We start from the raw sequence: 21,004 nt of genomic DNA on the forward strand, positions 1-21,004 counted from the left end.
TGGAAGACAGTGATACTGATCATCCTGAACCCGTGTGGGCTCAGACTATATGTATGCCTGTGTCCTAGTTTTATTTTGTTTCAGGTCCACATCTAGCTGTACATGGGCCACTTCTGACTCTGCTTCTGGCAGTGTTTGGGGAACCAGGTGGTATAGAGGATCAAACTTGAACCTCCTGCATGCAAAGCATGTACTCAGCTCATTGAGCTAGCTACACTTCAGCCCTGTGTCCTAGTTTAAAAATTTTTTATGAGTCAGAAAAGCCAAAATTTTTTAAATAGGGGAAAAATTCCATTGAATAATCATGAAATCCCGTTAATCACCGATTTCTCGGGTGGGCTCATAACCTCTCATTTCATCCTTTCCCTGAGATCTTAGAAATCTATATTGATTGGCCCTCCCAACGATGTCACTCTGGGGGCTCTTTCAGGGTCAGGGGAATGAGATCCAGCTTGTTACTGGATTTAGCATATGAATACACCATGGGAAGCTTGCAAGGCTGTCCCATGTGGGCAGGAAACTCTCAGAAGATTGCCAGTTTCTCCCAGAGGGAGAAGTAGGCTACAAGATATCGCTTCAGGGAGCTCACTTTTAAGTCTCTGGATGTTGGCCGTTAATGGGATTACACACACCTGGATTCCTCTGCTGGTACCTTCATGCATGAGGCCTATCCAAACATGTGGAGAGGGGCCTCGAGCTTGGCTGTAGCTAGATTCCGGTGGTCTTCGGCTGCCAGGAGCTCTGCTCGGGGTGGGGAGGGAAGCTGGAGCCCATCCCCTCCGAGGGGCCCCCAGAGAAGATAGCCAGGTGTGTGGGCAAGAGCCTCTTTTATTATTCATTGAATAATAATAATTAAAAAAAAAACATTGGGGCTCTGGAATAACTCAGTGGCAGAATATCTGTCTTGAAGCAATGAGTTTAAGTTTCAGTACTACTGTGCGTGCCCAGAGTAACACTGCCTTTTGGTAGCTCTGACACCACCACAAAGTGTGTGATTACTGCAACCAAGTGGGTCCCTCCTGGTTATTGCAACAGCAGCTGTGAAGGGAAAGGAAGGGAGAAAAAGGGAAAAAACTGTTTTTGAGCAACTGTCTAGTATGTTTTAATTGTAAGCTATACATGTTAACATATGAGTTAAAAAAAATGGAGGGGAGGGTGGGAGATGTTATGGCAGGTAGAACTCTTGCCTTGCACACAGTGGCTGGGTTGGATCCCTGGCACTGCGTGTGGTCCTTCGTGCCCCACCAGAGTGATTGCTGAGCTTAGAGCCAAGAGTAAGTCCTGAGTTCCACCTAGTGTGACCCCAGAACCAAAAAAATTAACGAAAGTTTTTTTTTTTTTAAAAAAGGGGGGTGTCTTTGGCCCACACCTGGTTGTGTTCAGGGCTTACTCTTGGTGCTCTGCTCAGGCATCACTTCTGGCAAGTCTAAGGGAATCTTATGGGGTGCCAGGGACTGAATACAGCCTTACCCACTGTACTACCTACCTGACCTCAAAGTCAAAAAATGTTGGAAAGCTTAGAAAGTTAAAAAGCTATAGTGGGGCTGGAGAAGAGCTAAATAGGATGAGTGCGTGAGGCTAGGGGTTGATTGCCAGCTCCACTGGCCCCCCAGGCCACTCCTAGGAGTGACTTCTAGGCATAGTGCCAGGAGTGGTTAGTCCCCTAACACTTCAGGTGTGGCACCAAAACAAAGAAAAATTATAATAAGTTAAAGTTGATTTATTGAAAAAAAATATTTTCGGGAGATCAGCCATGTCCAAGGCAAGTTCCTTAACCCCTGGACTATCTCTTTGGCTCCTGCAACATTTTAAATTTCATGTAGTGTTTAGAAAGTCTGTACTGTGTATAGTAATGTCCTGTGCCTTCACTTTCACAAGTCTTTCACTCTCTGACTCTGGAGAAATATCTGTCCTGTCATCTCCATTCATGGTATATACCTGTGTATCATTTAATTACATCTTTCATGCTATAGCTCTTATGTGTTAAGATACATTTAGATCTCACTACTCAGTGAAGTAACATGCTGCACAGGTTTGTAACCTGTAGCAATTAGCAATACCATATAGCCTAGGAGTAGAGCAGGCTGTATCATGTTGATTTATGTACTCTCTGACATTTGCACAGTGAATAAATTGCACAAAACCACATTCTTAGCATATATCCCTATTGTTGAGCAACAAGTGACTGTAATTCTGAAGGCATGAGGAGATCATTACAGAGAAAGTGAAATTTTAGCTGATATTAGGAGAATTATTGTGAGTAAGTAAAATCTAACTCGGGGGGGGGAAAGCTTTGGAATTAAGTTTCTACTTGATAAAAATCATTCATCCCACTTCACAAATCTTTACTGAGATCTTGCCTGTTGTGTACCAGTTACAACACCTGGTTACTATAAATGCATAGATTAAGAAATCCTGATGTTCTAAGGTTATAAAATAGTGATTATAAGAGCAGAAGGCAGATCATAATGAGTGTAGGAGTTAGTAAAGGTTACAGAATACAGAAATGCAGGTGGTGAGTATAGCCCTTGTTCTCTCTCTGGCCTTGTAAGAAATCTTGATGTTATTCTCTAGGCAGAAGGGGAAATCACTGAAAAGTTCTGAAGATGGAAATGACATTTTGTGTTTTGGAAAACTCTCTGAAAACCACATAAAGGATAGTTTAATTTAGGAGCATCTTTTGGAGCTAAAGCAGTGTCTCCCAAGTGATATTCAGAGGGCTGGGAGCCCCTCCCAGCTCTTTTTGGCTAAATAGGCTGGTGATTCCGTGAAAGGGTCTGAGAATGCCATGCTGCTCTGCCCTGTACTGCTGGCCACATAGTGGTGCTCAAGGGTCTCCAGGGCACACCCAGCAGTGCTTGGTTGCTCCCAGGGCTCCACTTACAGTGCTTGGTGATGGGAATTGAACCCAAGTTTGGCACATGTAAGGCACGCTTAACCTCTGTACCATTGCTCTCACTCCCTGGCATCATTGCTAAATGATAAGGTAAAAATCACTACACTGGGCCACAGAGATAGTTTAGTAGACAGGAAAACATGGTGCTCATGCCAGAGGCCAGGACTTAATCCCTGGCACCACATGATTGTCCAGGTACTGTCAGAAATGACTCACAAACACACAGCCAGATATAGTCCCTGAGCATTGTCAGGTGTGCCCCAAAGTATAAAACAAGCAAAAATCCCAAATATAAAAAAACCCACTAAGCTCTGTTTGTGCATGGTCCACTAGATATTGCTAAATTTGTTGTTGAAATATTCCATTAAATCTTTATAACAGCCTAGGGGTGGAGGGTGGAATGAGGGTTGGGCCACACCTGGCAGTGCTCAAGAACTACACACTAGTTTTGTGTTCAGGGGTTACTCCTGGCAGTGCTCAGGAGAACATGTGATGTTGGAAATCCTACAAGAGTCAGCTACGTGCTCCTTATGGCAAGCACCTTAATATCTTTACTATCTCCCCAGCCCTTATAACAATCCTTTAAGGTACTTTTATTTTCAGGTATTTTTTTTTCAGATGAGGAAATTGAGTTTTATAAAATTGAAGTGACTTGCTTGAGGTCCCCTAAATAGAAATGGATATATACCCATGCTTTGCTTTAGTGCAGGGTTGGCAAATGTTTTCTGTAAAGAGTTAGGTAGCGTGTTCATCTTTGAAAATCATTCAGTCTCTGTCACAACTATTTGACTCTGTGATAGTAGCATGAAAGCAGCCATAGAAAGTACTATGGCTTTGTTCCAATAAAAACACAAAAGCAAGTAGCAGGCTATAGCTAGCAAACCCTTGTTCATATTATTCTAATTTGGAAAACCATAATGAAGAAGAAATACAGCTTATCATATTTTACTTAACCCCTTTTTCCTGATTTGGGCTGATGGGGATTGAATTATTCCAAGGTAGGAGGGATATGGTTTAATTTTCTTTTCTTTACAGTGCCAGGGATCAAACCCAGGTCCTATGCATACAGGACCCCTTCACTGTTGAGCCACATCCCTCCCCTCAATAGAAATATCCTGTAGTCCTAGAGAATCAGCCTTTCCAGAAAGGAGCTCCCTAGAAATAGCAATATTTACATACAGTTTAACTACATCCTGCAAAATACCCATTTTTAGGTGTGGCTTGGGGGCCATACTTAGTGGTACTCAGGGGATACTTCTGGCTTAAGGGTTGTTCCTGGTGGTGCAGAGGATCATGTAGTGCCAGAGACTGAACTGGGGCCTCTGGCATGCAAACTATGCTCTAAGCCTGCTGAATTATCCCTCTGACTCTTACTTGACTTTTTTTTTTTAATTGCAATTGTCTTCCAACAGAATGATTCCTCAATTGAAAGTGAGGGCAGGGAGTTTGCTTTAGTTATTGTTCTGTTCTTAATGTTTTCCACATTAATAAATAGCTATTTAATAATCAAGCTTTGCGTGGTATCACTGCCATTAAGGCTTATCTGAGTTGCAATTACTGCTAATTGAAAGCTTTTCCTAGCAAATGAGTGACAAGCTGGCTCATAATTCAAATGATTAGGAAGTTGTGCAAACATTTAAGAGAAGAATGACTTATCATTTTTTGTTGTTGTGTTTGTAAAATGTCTTATTCTCCCCCAGTGGTGCTCCGGGATCTACTCCTCTAGGAGTGGCCCTTGGGGTTGCCCAAAGGACCATGGGGTGCTGGGAATCAAACCTGGGGTTGCAGCATGCAAGGCTGCACACGTGTACTCCAGTCCTTTGAGTTGTCATCCCTGGCCTAAGAACGACCTTATTCATTCATTTATTTTTCTAATGGGGGGGCACATCTTCTGGTCTGGTTTGAAGAACCTTATGTAATGTGGGGGGGTTAAACCCAGGTTGGTGATGTGTAAGGCCAGTGCCCTACCCTCTGTACTGTCACTCTGACCCCAACAGTGACCTATTTAAAAAGTACTTCTGCAGGGTCAAAAAGATAACTGAAAGAGCTTGTGCTCATGCTTTGTGTGTGTGGAAGGCCTTGGTTAAATCCCATGGGTATAATAAATCCAGAACAACATCATGTGAGGGCCCCTCAAAGCTTGCATGCAGGGGCTGGAGTGATAGCACAGCGGGTAGGGCGTTTGCCATCCCATATGGTCCCCTGAGCACCGCCAGGGGTAATTCCTGAGTGCATGAGCCAGGAATGATCCCTGTGCATTGCCGGGTGTGACCCAAAAAGAAAAAAAAAATTAAAAAAAAGCTTGCATGCACACGTGTACATACACACACACACACACACACACCCCACACACAAGTGTACAACTCTCTTCAAAACTATTTTTTTCTTTCTTTTTTGGGGGGACACACCTGGTGTGTCCTGACTCTGCACTCAGGAATTACTCCTGGCAGCATTTGGGGGACCCTATGGGATGCTGGGGATGTGATGTGCAAGGTGCGTTCTGAATCTCTCTGGCCTCACCCTCAACTTCTTTTTTTTCTTCTTGGTTCAGACCCGGCATTGCACCGGAGTTACTCTTGGCTTATGCACTCAGGAATTACTCCTGGCACTGCTCAGGGGACCATAAGGGATGCTGGGAATCGAACCCGGGTCGGCTATGTGCAAGGCAAACACCCTACCCGCTGTGCTATGACTCCAGCCCATCACCGACAATTTTTGTTTTCTTATCCATCATGTCAAAGTTTCCTCTTCTCTAGTACAATTTCTTCTCTGTTATCCATTTTTTTCCCCACACCCCAAATGCTCAGGGCTTATGCTCAAGGATCGCTCCTGGTAAGGCGCAGGGGACCATATGTGGTGCTGGGGATCTAACCCAGGTAGGCCACATACCAGGCAAGCGCCCTATTTGCTTTACTTTCTATCTGGCCCAGCCATCTCATTTCTGTGTTTTTTTTTCTTTTTGGGTCACACCTGGCAATACTCAAGGGTTACTCCTGGCTCTACACTCCTGACAGTGCTGGGGGGCTGGGGGGACCATATGGGATGCTGGAGAATTTACAAACACTCTGCCACGCTGGCCCTTTAGCACTTTAGATTGTGGTCTTACAGCTCTCTTTTACTCAATGTTTTATTTGTTATACTTTTACCTTTGCCACTTCCTTCCACTTCTTTTTGTTATTGGATAGTGGGTTTCATAGTGAAGAAACTGATGCATAGATGAAGATGCACAGATGACCAGCACACACTGAGCAGAGTGCCGATAGGGGCAGAGATTAGGAAATAGAGAAGAGAGTGGGCATGTAAAAACCTGCTTCTGCCAGCCGTTATTCGTTCCTTATCTGGTGATTCTTATTATGTATACTTTGGAGCACATCTGGTGGTGCTCAGTGGTCATTTCCAGTGGTGCTAGTAGTGACTGTTCAATCCCAGAGGTCAAATCCTGCATCCCCCAGCATGCAAAGTATATGCACTAGCCCTTTGAGCTGTTTCCTCAACCCGTTTTTTTTTTTAACTCTTAATATGTTTGAGTCCTTTTGTTAGAAACTTTATATTTATTGTTCATTTAAATATTTTAAGATCTTTTTTGTTGTGGACACTATTGTTCTCTTTTACTGAGAGAAAAACTAATGTGTGCCTGGTAAAGAGTGGAGGTAGGACTTGAACCCACACCATGAACTTCAGAGGCTTTTCCTTACTATTTCTCTTCCAGAGTAATTCCAACTAGTCATTGGAGACTGTACCCTACTTTTAGTATTGACAAGATCTTTCCTTGGGTTCTTTCCTTTCTCAAATTCCCATCCATCATTGGCTAGGTAAACCTTGAGAAACCAGTGGTCCAGAAACTTGAAATTCCAGGCTGGAGAGATAGCACAGCGGGTAGCGCATTTGCCTGCATGTGGCCGACCCGAGTTTGATTCCCAGCATCCCATATGGTCCCCTGAGCACCGCCAGGAGTAATTCCTGAGTGCAGAGCCAGGAGTAACCCCTGTGCATCACCAGGTGTGACCCAAAAAGCAAAAAAATAAAAATAAAAAACCAGAAACTTGAAATTCCCACTTAAGTAATTTTTGTTTGCTTGTTTGTTTGGGGTCCACACATAAAAATGCTTGGGGGCTGCTCCCAGTATAGCACTCAGGAATTATTCCTGGCAATGCTGGAAGGACTGTGCTGTGCCAGGGATTGAACCAACTTTCCTCCCTGCAAAGTAGCCCTTTGAACTATCTCTTAAACCCCACATGATACTTTTGGTCGATGTCTTAAAAACCCTGCTATAACGCCTTTCTGCTTATTTATTTATTTACTTATTACATTTTAAGAGCACTTTGATAAAGCAGTAATTCCTCATACCCATCAGCTATTGTGTAGTTTCGGGGGTTATGAGAATCACTGTCACTGTCATCCCGTTGCTCATCGATTTGCTCGAACGGGCACCAGTAATTTCTCCATTGTGAGACTTGTTACTGTTTTTGGCATATCGAATACACCACGGGTAGCTTGCCAAGGGGCGAGATACTCTCGGCAGCTTGCCAGGCTCTCTGAGAGGGGCGGAGGAATCAAGCCCGGGTCAGCCACATGCAAGACAAACGCCCTACCACTGTGCTATGAGAATACTTATTTTTTATTTACTCACTGTGAAATTACAAACTTACTCATACTTGGGTTGCAGGCATACAATGTTTCAACAATGATCCCTTCACCAGTGTCTACTTTTCTTGTCCCACATCACCCCCTTCCCAAATTTAGCTTTATGAGACGTGCTTTAAAAAAACATTTTGCACTGTGCTGCTGTGTTTATAATACTGTTATTGATAGGTTTCCATTCATAACACTTTACCACCTTTCAGAACCACCTCCTCCTCCCAGCTGAATGCTTCTCTCCACCATAGCTGTTGCCTCCCTGCCGCCGTTCTATACCCTAGCCAACCCACCTGCACCCCTCCCCCACTCCCCTAGCCAGTTTCCTACTAGTTTGCTACTGAATACCAGTTCTCATGTTCATTATTCCCCCATTAACTTTCTTTATATCCTGCATATGAGAGTGATCATTCTGTGTCAGTCTCTCTCCCTCTGCCTAACTTCAGCATGATATCCAGGTCCCTCCATGTACTGCTGACCTCTTTAAGAGATCATTCCCACGGACTGCTAGTGTGATTTCTCAAACTGCCCGTGCTCTTCATGTACCCCTGCACTCTCTCATGCTGCTCTCTGCGCCTAGAACAGCACTTCCCAACTTCTCTATCCCAACTTTAATTGTGAATTGCTACACATACTTAAAATTTATAAACTCATGGGCTGGAGTACAGAGGTTAGGGTGCTTGTCTTGTGTGCAACTGAGGTCACAACAGTGGTTTAATCCCAGAGTCACTTAAGTGTGACTCCTGAGCACCACCAGGTGTACCCTTCTCAAAAAATAAGATCTCTACTCATCCAAACTACATAAATATATTATTCCGGGGCCGGAGCGATAGCACAGCGGGTAGGGCGTTTGCCTTGCACGCGGCCGACCCAGGTTTGATCCCCAGCATCCCATATGGTCCCCCAAGCACCGCCAGGAGTAATTCCTGAGTGCAAAGCCAGGAGTAACCCCTGAGCATTGCTGAGTGTGACCCAAAAAGCAAAATATATATATATATATATATTATTCCGTTTTCTATATCTAAAAGTTATTTTCTCAGAAATATTTTGAGTATTAACAAAAGGCTTGATGTAAAGGACTATGTCTTTAACACCCAGCAAAACAAGTGGATAAAAAATCAGCTATGAGGGATCCTGGGATGTGGCAGAGATATGAGGCGGCAAGTTTGATCTCTAGCACTCCCCCTGTGTCATTGAATGTGATCCCGGAAGCACCACTGTTGTGATCTCAGGTTCCCTGCAACCAAATAAGCGTGCGATCTTCAGCCAGCGCTACAAGTATGTGACCATCACAATGGCAACAAAGGGAAGGAAAGGGGAAACGAAAGCAAGTAGAGCATCCTGCTGTGATATTACAGCTGACCAGGCATGCTCCCTCACTCAGTTCCTTTCCACTCAGCAATCATTAACTGAAATGGTTCCTATGCATGCACACAGAGTATTCACTGCTATTTGCTAGGGCTGTCAGTCCAGGAAAGAATAGGACATGAACTTTGCTTTCATGAAACTTTATAGTTCTTGCCAGGCACTTATTGCTACACCTTTGCTTTCACTTATGGCCAGTCTTTTCCCTTTTAAATAATAATATGCTTGAGATTTAGGGGTGTGTGTGTTTTAAGTTTTTGTTTGTTTTTTTGCCATGCCTTCCTGAGCTCAGGACTTAATCCTGGCTCAGTGATCATTCCTAGTTGGGTTTAGGGATCAATGTGGTGCTGTGGATTGAATTGGGGTCAGCTGTGTGCAAGGCAAGCACCTTGTCCCCGCTCCAGCTCGATTTAGGTTTCATTGTTGTTGATGATATTGCTTTTGTTTGGGATTTGGGGGGATACATGATTGTTATTGTTAATGAGACTTTGTTCTTGGGCAACCCATATCCCTATTATTATTACATTTATCTTATTTCACTCACTGATCGTCATTAACTGTCATAGCTTTAAAATTAATTTATATATAAATACCAAGTTAAAAAAAAACTTTCAAACATAACATATTTACACTAAAAGCTGAAAATTAGGAGTGGAGAGATAGAATAGTGGGTCGAGTGCTTGTCTTGCACACAACTGACCCGAGTATGATCTCTGGCATCCTATATAGTCCCCTGAGCACTGCCAGGAGTAATTCCTGAGTGCAAGGCCAGGGGTAAGTCCTGAGTATTGCCAGATGTAGTGCCAGACAAAAATAAATAAATTTTTTTAAAAAGCCTAAATATCACCATTTATTCCTTTGTGCCACTTATTTTTATTTATTTGGGTTTTGGGGTTTTGTTTTTTTTGTTTGTTTGTTTACACCATGTGGTGCTGGGAGGACCACACCTGAGTTGTGCTTTGGGGACCATAAGGTGTCAGGGACCAAACACAGGGTCTGACCCCTTAGGTATGCAAGACCAACCCTTTAGTCCACATTCCTGGCCTACAAATAGATATTTCTATTATCCATTTATTATTTTTTATATATCTTTCACTTTTTTCTATTTATTTTTATTTCCCATAGAATTATTTACATGTGCAAAAATAATATATATATTATTATATATAATAATATTTTATTATTAAAAATAATTTAAAAAATTTAGTTTGGAAGCCACATGCAGTGGTGCTCTGGGCTTACTCCTGGCTCTGTGCCCAGGAGTTGCTCCTGGTTGTGCTCAGGACCTTATGCAGTGCCTGGGATTGAAGCAGGGTCTTCCATGTGCAAGACAAGTGCCTTAATCCCTGTACTATGTTTCCAGCCCCCTACATATTATTGGGCTGGAGTGATGGTACAGCTGGTAGAGCATTTGCCTTGCACGCGCCCGACCCAGGTTCGATTCCCAGTATCCCATATGGTCCCCCGAGCACCACCAGGAGTAATTCCTGAGTACAAAGCCAGGAGTTACTCCTGTGCAGCGCTGGATGTGAACCCTTCCCCCCAAAAAAAAGCCTCTATGATGTCAATTATGACTGGGTCCTTCCGTAACAAATAACAAAATAGTATTAAAATGTATAAAAACGATCTACTTCTTGAGCCTGCTAGACTTCAAAACAAACAAACAAAAAAATCCCAAACACTCTTTATTCCTCATTTCCAGTTTGAGTAGCTAACATATACATACTTTCTGTTTTTTTTTAAGTGATATGTTTAGAATAATTCTTTTTATTTGTTTGGGGACCACAACCAACGGTGGTCAGGACCTGCTTGCTGTCTCCTTGTGTCCTAGGGGACCATGCAGGGCTTTCTTTCTTTCTTTCTGGTCCCCTGCCTGCCAGCATACTCTAGAATTTTGATCCATTTCCCTGGCCCTGGAAGAGTTCTTTGTATATTAAGAAAATTAACCCTTCATCTTTCAATAAATATGTTTATTATGTTATGTTATAAAAGACATAACAAAATATGTCTTTTGTTACCCCAGAGTTGTTATAGACTTTCAGATTAAATAGTCTATGGTTCTCAACTTTTTTTTTTTATTATTACCAAGGCCCCTTCTGAACTTGTTTTTTGTTTTCCTCTGACCCCCTGACCTCTCAGTTGGTCCCATTCTTTCAAGTAGTGATTCCCCCATTTATGTGAATTTAAGTTGTTACCCCTTGGGATATCTTGAGGATCCCTTGGTCTCTGGTAGAGAAATGTTGATCTTACCTATTTACTTAATTCTCTCTTCCTTCCTTCCTTCCTTCCTTCCTTCCTTCCTTCCTTCCTTCCTTCCTTCCTTCCTTCCTTCCTTCCTTCCTTCCTTTCTTCCTCCCTTCCTCCCTCCCTCCCTCCCTCCCCCCTTCCTCCCTTCCTCCCTTCCTTCCTTCCTTCCTTCCTTCCTTCCTTCCTTCCTTCCTTCCTTCCTTCCTTCCTTCCTTCCTTCCTTCCTTCCTTCCTCTCTCTCTCTCTCTTTCTTTCTTTCTTTCTTTCTTTCTTTCTTTCTTTCTTCCTTCCTCTTGCTCTTTCTCTCCCTCCCTTCCTTCCTTCCTTCCTTCCTTCCTTCCTCTTCCTCCCTTCCTTCCTTTCTTTCTTCCTTCCTTTCTTCCTTCCTTCCTTCCTTCCTTCCTTCCTTTCTTTCTTTCTTTCTTTCTTTCTTTCTTCCTTCCTTTCTTTCTTTCTCTCTCTCCCTTCCTTCCTTCCTTCCTTCCTTCCTTCCTTCCTTCCTTCCTTCCTTCCTTCCTTCCTTCCTTCCTTCCTTCCTTCCTTCCTTCCTTCCTTCCTGTCTTTCTTTCTTTCTTTCTTTCTTTCTTTCTTTCTTTCTTTCTTTCTTTCTTTCTTTCTTTCTTTCTTTCTTTCTTTCTTTCTTTCTTTCTTTCTTTCTTCCTTTCTTTTCTTTCTCTTGTGTCACACAGTGCTCAGGGCTTGCTCCTGGTTCTGAGCTCAGAAATCACTCCTGGTGTAGCTAGGGGGACCATATGTAGTACTAGGGATCAAACCAAAGCTTGGTCGTAACAAGGCAAGCACCTTACCTATTGTACTATCTCTTCAGTCCCCTATCACTTTCTATAGGAGGAAACTGAACTGTAAATAGTATTAATTATCTTAAATTTATTTTTATTTGTTGATTGATTAAACACTGGGAATTGAGCCCAGTACCTCACAAATTTGAATCACGTGGTCTACCTCTGAGCTATGACCTTTACCCCATAACTGAGTTTTGTTTATTTTTTCCCATTACTGAGTTTTAAAGAATTGTATGTTTGGACTGGAGCAACAGAGCAGTGGGTCGGGCACTCGCTTTGCACACAATCAACCCAGGTTCAATTTCTGGCATCCCATAAGGAGTGATCCCTGAATACAGAGCCAGGAGTAAGCCCTTGAGCACATTGGGGTGTGGCCCAATAACCAAAATAAATAAGTAAATAAATAAATGATTATTTTAGAAAGCATGTAATAAAGGTAGCTGAGGTGAAACCAGTATCAATTTTCCTTCCGATTTGGTGGTGGTTTTCCATTATATTATACTTTTTTTTTTAACTGCCACACCCTGCAATAGTTAGGGACTCTGGGACTCTGTACCTGAGTCACTCCCTGGTGGTACTAAAGGGATCTTGTGCCATCAGGATTGAACTCAGACCTCCTGCATGCAAATTGTGCTTTAGCCCATGAAGAGCTTTTTCTGGCTTTATATCATATTATTGTTATTATTATTATTATTATTATTATTATTATTATTATTTTGCTTTTTGGGTCACTTCCAGTGATTCTCAGGGGTTACTCATGAGCACTCAGGGGTTACTCCACACTCAGGAATTACTCCTGGCGGTGCTCAGGGGATCATATGAAATGCTGGAGATTGAACCCACATCAGCTGCATGTAAGGCAAACACCCTCCCCACTGTACTATCGCATGCAAGGCAAATACCTTCCCTGCTGTACTATTGCTCCAGCCCATGTTATTATATTTTTTTAAAGTTTGCTTTTGGGCTACACCCAGCAGTGCTTAATTCTGTGCTCAAGAATTAATCTCAGCGGTGCTCAGGGGACCATGTGGTACCAGAATCAAAGTCCAGGCTTTTAGCCTGAAAAGTGTGTTCTCAACTCTATGAGATATTTCTCTGACCCTATTGAAATATCCTTAAGGCTTAAACCCTACTTTTTCACATACTTATTTTTATCATTAGGTTTTGCCTACAAAAAGAGGTCTCATGGTAAACTTAAAAATTTATCACCATTGGTGGTGGAAAATGGGCACTGGTGGAGGGATGGGCACTCAACCACTGTATAACTGAAATGCAAACATGAAAGTTTGTAATTCTGTATTGTACCTCACGGTAATTCACTAATAAAAAAGTGAAAAAAAATTATCGCATGGGGCCTGAGAGATAGTACATTGGGTAAGGCCTTGTACAATGACCCAAACATGGCTTCTGTCACCAGCATCCATATGATCCCCCAAGCCCTCCCAGGAGGGATCCCTGAGTACAGCCAACTGGGCCCCCCCAATAAATAAATTATCATCTTATCATCCTGACATAATTATTTGAGTGGACACAGGGTTATACAGGAACCTAGGGGACTCACAGGTATTAGATTGTTTCTGATGCATGGATAACTAGTTTCTCTCTATGTATGTGCTTGTGTTAATGTCTGTTTCATTTGTTTAAAATATATCTGTTGTTTTGTAGGTTCATGGGCGTGTGTGTACATCAAGGGCAATTACATGCACTTACAGAGGTATGACTTTAATACATATGTTGAAGTGAATTTCCCCCTTAATTTTAGCATTTATGACTGTATAGTAATTATTACTTGCATATATAAACAAAATGTGTGTGCATTTGTTTGTGGAAAAATTTCAGAGTAATAATATTTGTTTCCTGGGGACTGTGGCCATATCTCTTAGTACTCTTAAATTTACTCATAATATTTGGTGAGTACTTTGAGAGTATCAGTGTTCACACCTATTGGTTCTCACTGCCTGAATGACCCTTTCTCTGCTATGAAATAACATCACTTGACAGTATACTACCATGACAAGTACCTACCCAGAAATATTTGGTGATGTCATCCAGAATTCTGCTCTTCCTGCTTTAGTTTCCCAGTTGGTCTTATTTCTCCTTGGACCTTGAGAGCTTATTTGAAGGTTCTAGTAGGGGAGCACAGCTACTTGCATACTCTGTACTGAAGAATGGCCCTTGTCTATTCGGGGAAGCCTGTCCTCTTTGACAAGCATGCAGCTTCAGGAAGGACACACATGGAACAGTGAGGGAGGAAGGGAACAGTTTTTTAGCCAGCCAGATCAACCAAATCAACCTTGGAAAACAATGGTGGTGTGACAGATGTCTCAGCTTGGTCGCCCTCATATCCCTTATTTCTCCTTGGAATCAGGTTTCCATCTCCATTTTAATTTCATTTTTAGCCTTTGCTGATTAGATAAATACATATTAGTCAGCACTTGGATTCTTAGGACGAGAGAATCCTCTCTCAAACAGGCTTCCCAAATCTCAGTTGCTGGGCTATTAGCTGTAGTATTTGCTTCTGTGCTTTTTAGAAACATAGATTTCTAGAACCTTCTAGGTTTAGGAGGTTTGCATAAGGCCCAATTTTATTTTTAAAAGCTCCCCAGATAATACTAATGAGCATCTAGATTTAAAAAACTTATGTCCTATGACCATATTTCTCAAAGGGATAATACCATGGTAGGGGCCAGGGAACACTGGAACAATTCAGGGTGGGTAGTAGTAGCCTCATGTGTTTTTAGGGTTCTGTTGATCTCAATTGGCAGATCAGGCTGTGTTTTCCTGAGGCAACTTCGTACTAGCTGTTTCTCATCCTCCTCACAGTTTTCTTTCATCTTTTACTCTATTTTTTTTTTTTTTGGATTGGGGGGTTAGAGTGCACACCCAACAGTGCTCAGGGCTTACTTCTGACTCTGCCCTCAGGGGTCACTCATGGTGGGACTCGGGACCATATTGATTGAACATGGTGCCTGGGATTGAAGTGGGTTAGCCATATGCAAAGCAAGCATCCTACCTTCTCTACTGTCTCTCTATCTCCTGGCCTGTATTTATTATTTTTGCTTTTGTCATTCTCCTCATGGAAGCAAGAGCCTGGCATGAACATGTCCATTTTCAAAACATCAGGAATATGGCCACCCATTATCATCATGCTTTTTGTGATTTTTGTTGTGCTCAAGTTTAATTGGCCAGCAGCTCATTGAACAAAACAATTACATGCATAAGAGCTTCCTATATAATTACATGTCACAGGGTTTGAATTTACTAAGGGGTAAAGAAATGGAACTATTGATTTTATCTCTTATATTATCTAAATTCTTAAATTAGCATATTATAATTATTTGTCTTTTCTATCCTTCTTGGGAATAAAGACTATTTTCCAGGTCCGGAGCAATAGTCCAATAGGTAGGATGCTTATCTAAGGGATGTCGCACACCCAGGACTGCTGTGTGCAAGGCAAGTTCCCTGCCTGCTGTACTGTCTTTTTGGCCTTGAAGGCACCTGTTTATTTGTTTGTTTTGGCCAAACCAGCACTGCTCAGGGGTTACTCCTGGCTCTGCACACAGGATACTTCTGATGGTGGTCGGGGGACCAAATAGATGCTGGAGATCAAACCTGGGTTGATTTTGTACTGTGCAATCTCTCCAGCCTTTGGATGCATTTTAATTTATTTTTATTAATTATTTATTTTGGGTTTTCGGCCACACATGGCAGTGCTCAGGGCTTACCTCTAGCTCTGTGCTGTTACTCTTGGTGGGGGTCGGGGTACCATAGGGGATGCTGGAGATTGAACCTGAAGTCAAATACCCTATATGCTGTACTGTCATTCCAGTCTCCTCTAGATGCATTTTTAAAGCATGTTAAGAAAGGCGTAAGGAGGCTGGGAAAATAGCTCAAAGGAGCATATGCTTTGCATGAGAGAGGACCAGATTTGATCCCCGGCACGTCATAGGCTCTCAGCCTTGTTGGGAGTGACCTCCAGCATTGTACAAGGAAGTAGCACCCGCTGGCTGTGCCTCTCTCCCCTTCCCCCAACCCCCCCACCCCAGGAAATGCATCAAGAGGGAAGTCATCTCTTTATTAAGTTTGGGGAATTTTTCACACAACTTCTCAATGACTAGAAGACTGGGCCCTGAGGGAATAAGAAGGGTATAAGGTTGTGGGGCATGTTTCCTAGGTGATAATATTCTCTGGTCAAGAAGTTAGCAAAATAACTCTTTGGTGGGTTGGGGATTCTCCTGCCTTTTCTTGATAAAGAAGCTATACTTTTTCTACTATGGCAGTGAAAACCACTCAACTATAGACTTTATAATTGCTTAGTAATTGCTTGACCATCTTTTACTCCCCATTACATCTCCTTCAATATACTTTTGCTCTTATTTCTTTGTTTGGGGGTCACACCTGGTGGAGCTCAGGGCTCACTTCTTGTTCTGTGCTCCGGAATCACTCCTGGTGGGGCTTTGTCAGGGGACCATAGAGGGTATTAGGGATACCTGGGTCAGCTATATGCAAGGGAAACGCCCTATCCACTGTATCTCTCTGGTCCCTCACTCAATATACCTTAAAAAAATAGACGGAACATGAAGGACACTCAATACCTCTATTGCAAATACAACACCCAAAAGGAGAGAGAACAAAAGGGAATGCCCTGCCGCAGAGGCAGGGTGGTATGGTGGGGGATAGGGGTGGGGATGGTGAGAGGGATACTGGGATCATTGGTGGAGGTGAATGGGCACTGGTGGAGGGATGGGTAAATGATCACTGTATGAGAGAAATGCAAACACAAAAGTTCATAAGTTTGTAACTGTACATCACAGTGATTCTCTAATAATTTTTTTTTAAAAAAATTAGCAATAGTTACTCTGGGGAATCAAAGGGCTAAAGTGTATGCTTTGCATGCAGAATCCCCAGGTTCTATTCCTGGCACTGCATTGTCCCCTGGGCACTGCCAGGTATGCCCCTCCACCAACAAAAAGAAGAATTACTTTATTTATTTATTTATTTATTTATTTATTTATTTATTTATTTATTTTTTGCTTTTTGGGTCACACCTGGCAATGCAAAGGGTTACTCCTGGCTTTGCACTCAGGAATTACCCCTGGTCATGCTCAGGGGACCATATGGAATGCTGGGATTCGAACCCGGGTCGGCCGCGTGCAAGGCAAACGCCCTACCCGCTGTGCTATCTCTCCAGCCCCGAAGAATTACTTTAGAAGTTCCTTGTTTATGTGGGTTGATGTGTCTTGTTTTCATCAGACTTATAAGAAGCCTTATATAATCAGGGAGCTTACAATGAAAGGAAACTCTGTGGGTTCAGTGACCAAACTCATGCATTATTGATAAAAAACAAGTATCTAGACCCCGATTTTAGTTTCTTGGTGTGCTATGATATTGCCATTGGTTGTGCCTGCTCCTTTTCTTTTTTGTGCGTGACCTAGTACAGAGTATTCTCTTGTCCTTATTTACTTGCAACCAGATGCAAATTTGTCTGGAGGTTTTGTTTTGTTTTGGGGCTATACCCGACAGTGCTCAGGGCTTACTCCTGGCTCTGCACTCAGGCATCACTCCTGGTGGGGCTCAGGGGAACATATGGGGTGCCGGGGTTTGAACCTGGGTTGGCTATGTTCAAGGCAAATGCCCTGCCCTCTGCTCTGGCCCCTGTCTGGTGGTTTTGATCATAGGCTGTCTTGAAAGGTTTTTAAGTGGAATGATCACAAGTACCAACAACAGTTGTCTCTCTTGGTGGTTGTGGGGGAGGGGAGGTGGTGAGGCCATACTTGGCTGTACTGAGGGTAGGCTGTATGCAGCATCAGATTGTCTTTGTTTTTTATTTTATTTTTTGGGCCATACCTGCCTGTGCTCAGTACTTACTCCTGGTTCTGTGCTCAGGGATCACTCCTGATGGGCTCGAGGGACCATTTGGAATTCCAGGGATTGAACCCAGGTTGGCTATGTACAAGGCAAGCACTCTAGCTGTGGCTCTATTGCTGTAGTTCCCAGCAACTGTCTTTGTGGTGTAGGACTTCCTGGAAGACTGTTGAAGGTAGAGAGATCACAAAGATATGAATTAGAGTCTATAAAGGAAGAAGAAAAAGATCACTTCTACATAGAACTTGGACTGAATGTTTGTAGGCTATGCCAAGTTGGCCACATGCAATGCAAGTGTCCTGCCCATTGTACTATTGGCTACCTTCTGTACCTTGCAGAATGAAAAAGAAACCTAGGAACAGGGGATATAACTCAAAGAGTAAAACATATCTTGTATGTCCAAGGCCCTGGGTTTGATCCCCAGCACCACATACTTCCCTACCCTTATCACCAGTGGATGTGTCCTGATAGCCCAAGCGCCAGTGGTCCACAGCAGGGCCAAGTACAACAGGGTGTGGCCCCTATGACAAAACAACCTGTTTCCTTAACTAGCTGCTTTACAAGCTCCCCTAGAATGTGGTGACTTAAACAGCCACTTTACGTTGCTCACGATTTTTGTGAGAAATTCAGGGGTGTTGTTTGGGCATTTGATCACATGTATCAGGGTATCTGAAGTGGAAAACCCATTTCCAGGGTGATTTTCAAAAAATTTACATACTGGTTACCATGATGCTTCTTGGCATCTCTCCTTGTCTACATGGTATCTCTTTTTAGATCATCCTTATATGGTTTGGATTTCCCGTAGCTTAATCATCTCAGGATAATTTGACATTTTTACATGGTTACTGGCAGACACCATGTAAAATTTTCTACTATTTTGAAAGTAGAAAAAAATGGGTTTCCTGTTTAGATGTACTGGATGAGTGGTATGAGAAGATTAAGGAATGAAAGGAAAACTGAGGTTTTTGACCTGAATACCTGCAGGATAGAATTGCTGTTAATGTAGATGAGGGGAAGACTATATGCAGTACGAGATGAGGAATGAGAAAGAGGTCAGTTTTGAACAGATTGAGTTTAAGGTGTTTATCCAGGTGGAGATAACTTCAACTTCTCTCTGAACCGAGGTGCCAGTGAGAACTCTGTGTGATACTTTCCTGGTCTAGATTCAGTCATCAGCCTTTTCATTAGAAAAACGTAGGCCGAAGGGATAGTATGGGGGTAAGGTGCTTGCCCTAAGTGCAGCTGATCTGAGTTAGATTTGTATTACTATATTTGGTCCACTGAGCCTCCCCCAGGAGTGATCTCCGTGTGTAGAGCCAGGAGTAAGTCCTGAGCCCAGCAGGGTGTAGCCAAAAGAAAAAAAGAAAGGGGGAAATTTAAATTGTCAGCATGGGGGGCATCCCTGACCCCCTCCTTGGCCTGGGCAAGTGGTAGAGACCACTAGGAAACTAGTTGGGAGGGACGCAGTGAGTGTGACAGGGTAGGGATCCTCTCCGACCCCCCCTGCAGCCACCTGTGTATGCCTGCAGCATTTTTCTTAAATGATCAGGCCCCTTCTATGGCAGGGACTTGTGAGAATTATGAAAAATGTGTCTGGTCAAGTGGGGTTTGGGCGGCTGGGAATGCCGAGTGGCAGGGTGGGGATGGGGGGAATTTAATTGATTTAGAAGAAATCAATTATGTATATAATTAATGCCTTCCTTCCTTCCTTCCTTCCTTCCTTCCTTCCTTCCTTCCTTCCTTCCTTCCTTCCTTCCCTTCATCACCTTCCTTTCCTTCCTCCCCACACTTCCCTTTCCCTCCCTACTTCATCCCCCCTTCTCTTTCTTTCTTTTTGGATCTCATACATGTGAAATATGTACTCTGTAGCTGAGCTATGTCCCTTTTTATCAATTCTGTATTAACTGTTGTATTACTTTCTGAGTAACAAAGATTAAAAATTAATTGAAACTTTTTCTTACTAAGTTACTTCTATGCACCAGAACCTATTGAGTTCTTTTTTTTCTCTCCATGTGGAGAGAAAGATAATTATTGCATAATTACATGAATGGGTGGATATTTTTTCTATTTTACATATATGAAGTATGCAGCTAAAAAAAATTAACTTATTGTCAATCAACAAACAGTGGAGCGAGGTATTGAAGAGCAGACCAGAGGTAACATAAGAACATGGGCACTTTGGCAGTGGTGCTATGCAGTAATATTGTACATTAGTATTATAGTATTATAAACATTATAAACATTTTGTAACCTAAATCTAAACTAGAAGAAAAAAATTAATTACTTAGTTAAGGTTTCTTAGCATAAGTAGTAGAATTGGGATTTGTAGCAAGTTCTGATAACTGTAATCCTCTGTTTACTAAACTTTAGGCTTCTTGGTCAGTTTTGTTCACAGCTGAAATCTTTAGTTAGCTTATAATGGCATATGATAAATATTAGTTGGGTGAATGAATAAATGAATAAATGCTGTTTCCCAGCACTTGACCTTCGAGCATTCAAATTGTTAGCTACAAATGTATCTACCTCTTTCAAGGTCATTTTGACTAAGCATTTTCTGAATCATCTCAAGGTTGGTAGTGAGAGAACAGCAGGATTTAGCAAATGCTTGATTATTTGGCCATAGCCTGCAGGGTTCAGAGACTAATTTTTCAGCTATGTTTTATGGGGTCCCTTCCAGTGCTGATTGGGAGTCCAGCTAGTGCTAGAGATTAAACCCCAGCCTCCAGCCTGCAAAGCATGCATACCAGCCCACTGAGCTTTCTCTCAGGCCCCTAGAAAGTTTTTGTTTTGGGTAGATGTGGAAGGGGAATTGGGTCACACACCCCCCCCCCACAGTGCTTAGGGCTGACTCTGGCTCTGTGCTCAGTAGCTATTCCTGGCATTGCTTGGGAGTCATATGGACAACTAGTGATCAAACTGGGCTGTGATTACATAAGAGACAAGTGCCTTAACCATTATATTATCTCTCTGAACCACCACCAGCAAAAAAAAAATGGGGGGGTTAGATTTTTTTTTTCCCCACTTCTCTCATGATTATGAGACTAGTCGCCTCTCATGATGGTGATACTTGTTTCCATCAATTGAGCTCTTTTTGAGCATAGGATAACTTTGACTAATAAAAGTTTAATGTTTTGGTTTTTTTTTCTTTTTGGGTCACACCCGGCGATGTTCAGGGGTTACTCCTGGTTCTGCACTC

At 42.6% G+C, this 21,004-nt stretch overlaps 1 protein-coding gene across 1 annotated transcript in view; it reads left to right on the forward strand.

Annotated features, from left to right (window-relative positions):
• TESK2 (testis associated actin remodelling kinase 2) overlaps nt 1-21,004 on the forward strand; it is a 118,356-nt gene that overhangs the window by 61,155 nt on the left and 36,197 nt on the right. Inside the window, exon 4 of the mRNA XM_004620560.2 lies at nt 13,609-13,657. Within this exon, the coding sequence (XP_004620617.2) occupies nt 13,609-13,657 (49 nt within the window). The remainder of the gene's footprint in view (nt 1-13,608; nt 13,658-21,004) is intronic.

The sequence above is a fragment of the Sorex araneus genome, chromosome 5, assembly GCF_027595985.1.
Source record: "Sorex araneus isolate mSorAra2 chromosome 5, mSorAra2.pri, whole genome shotgun sequence".
NCBI classification, from domain to species: domain Eukaryota; kingdom Metazoa; phylum Chordata; class Mammalia; order Eulipotyphla; family Soricidae; genus Sorex; species Sorex araneus.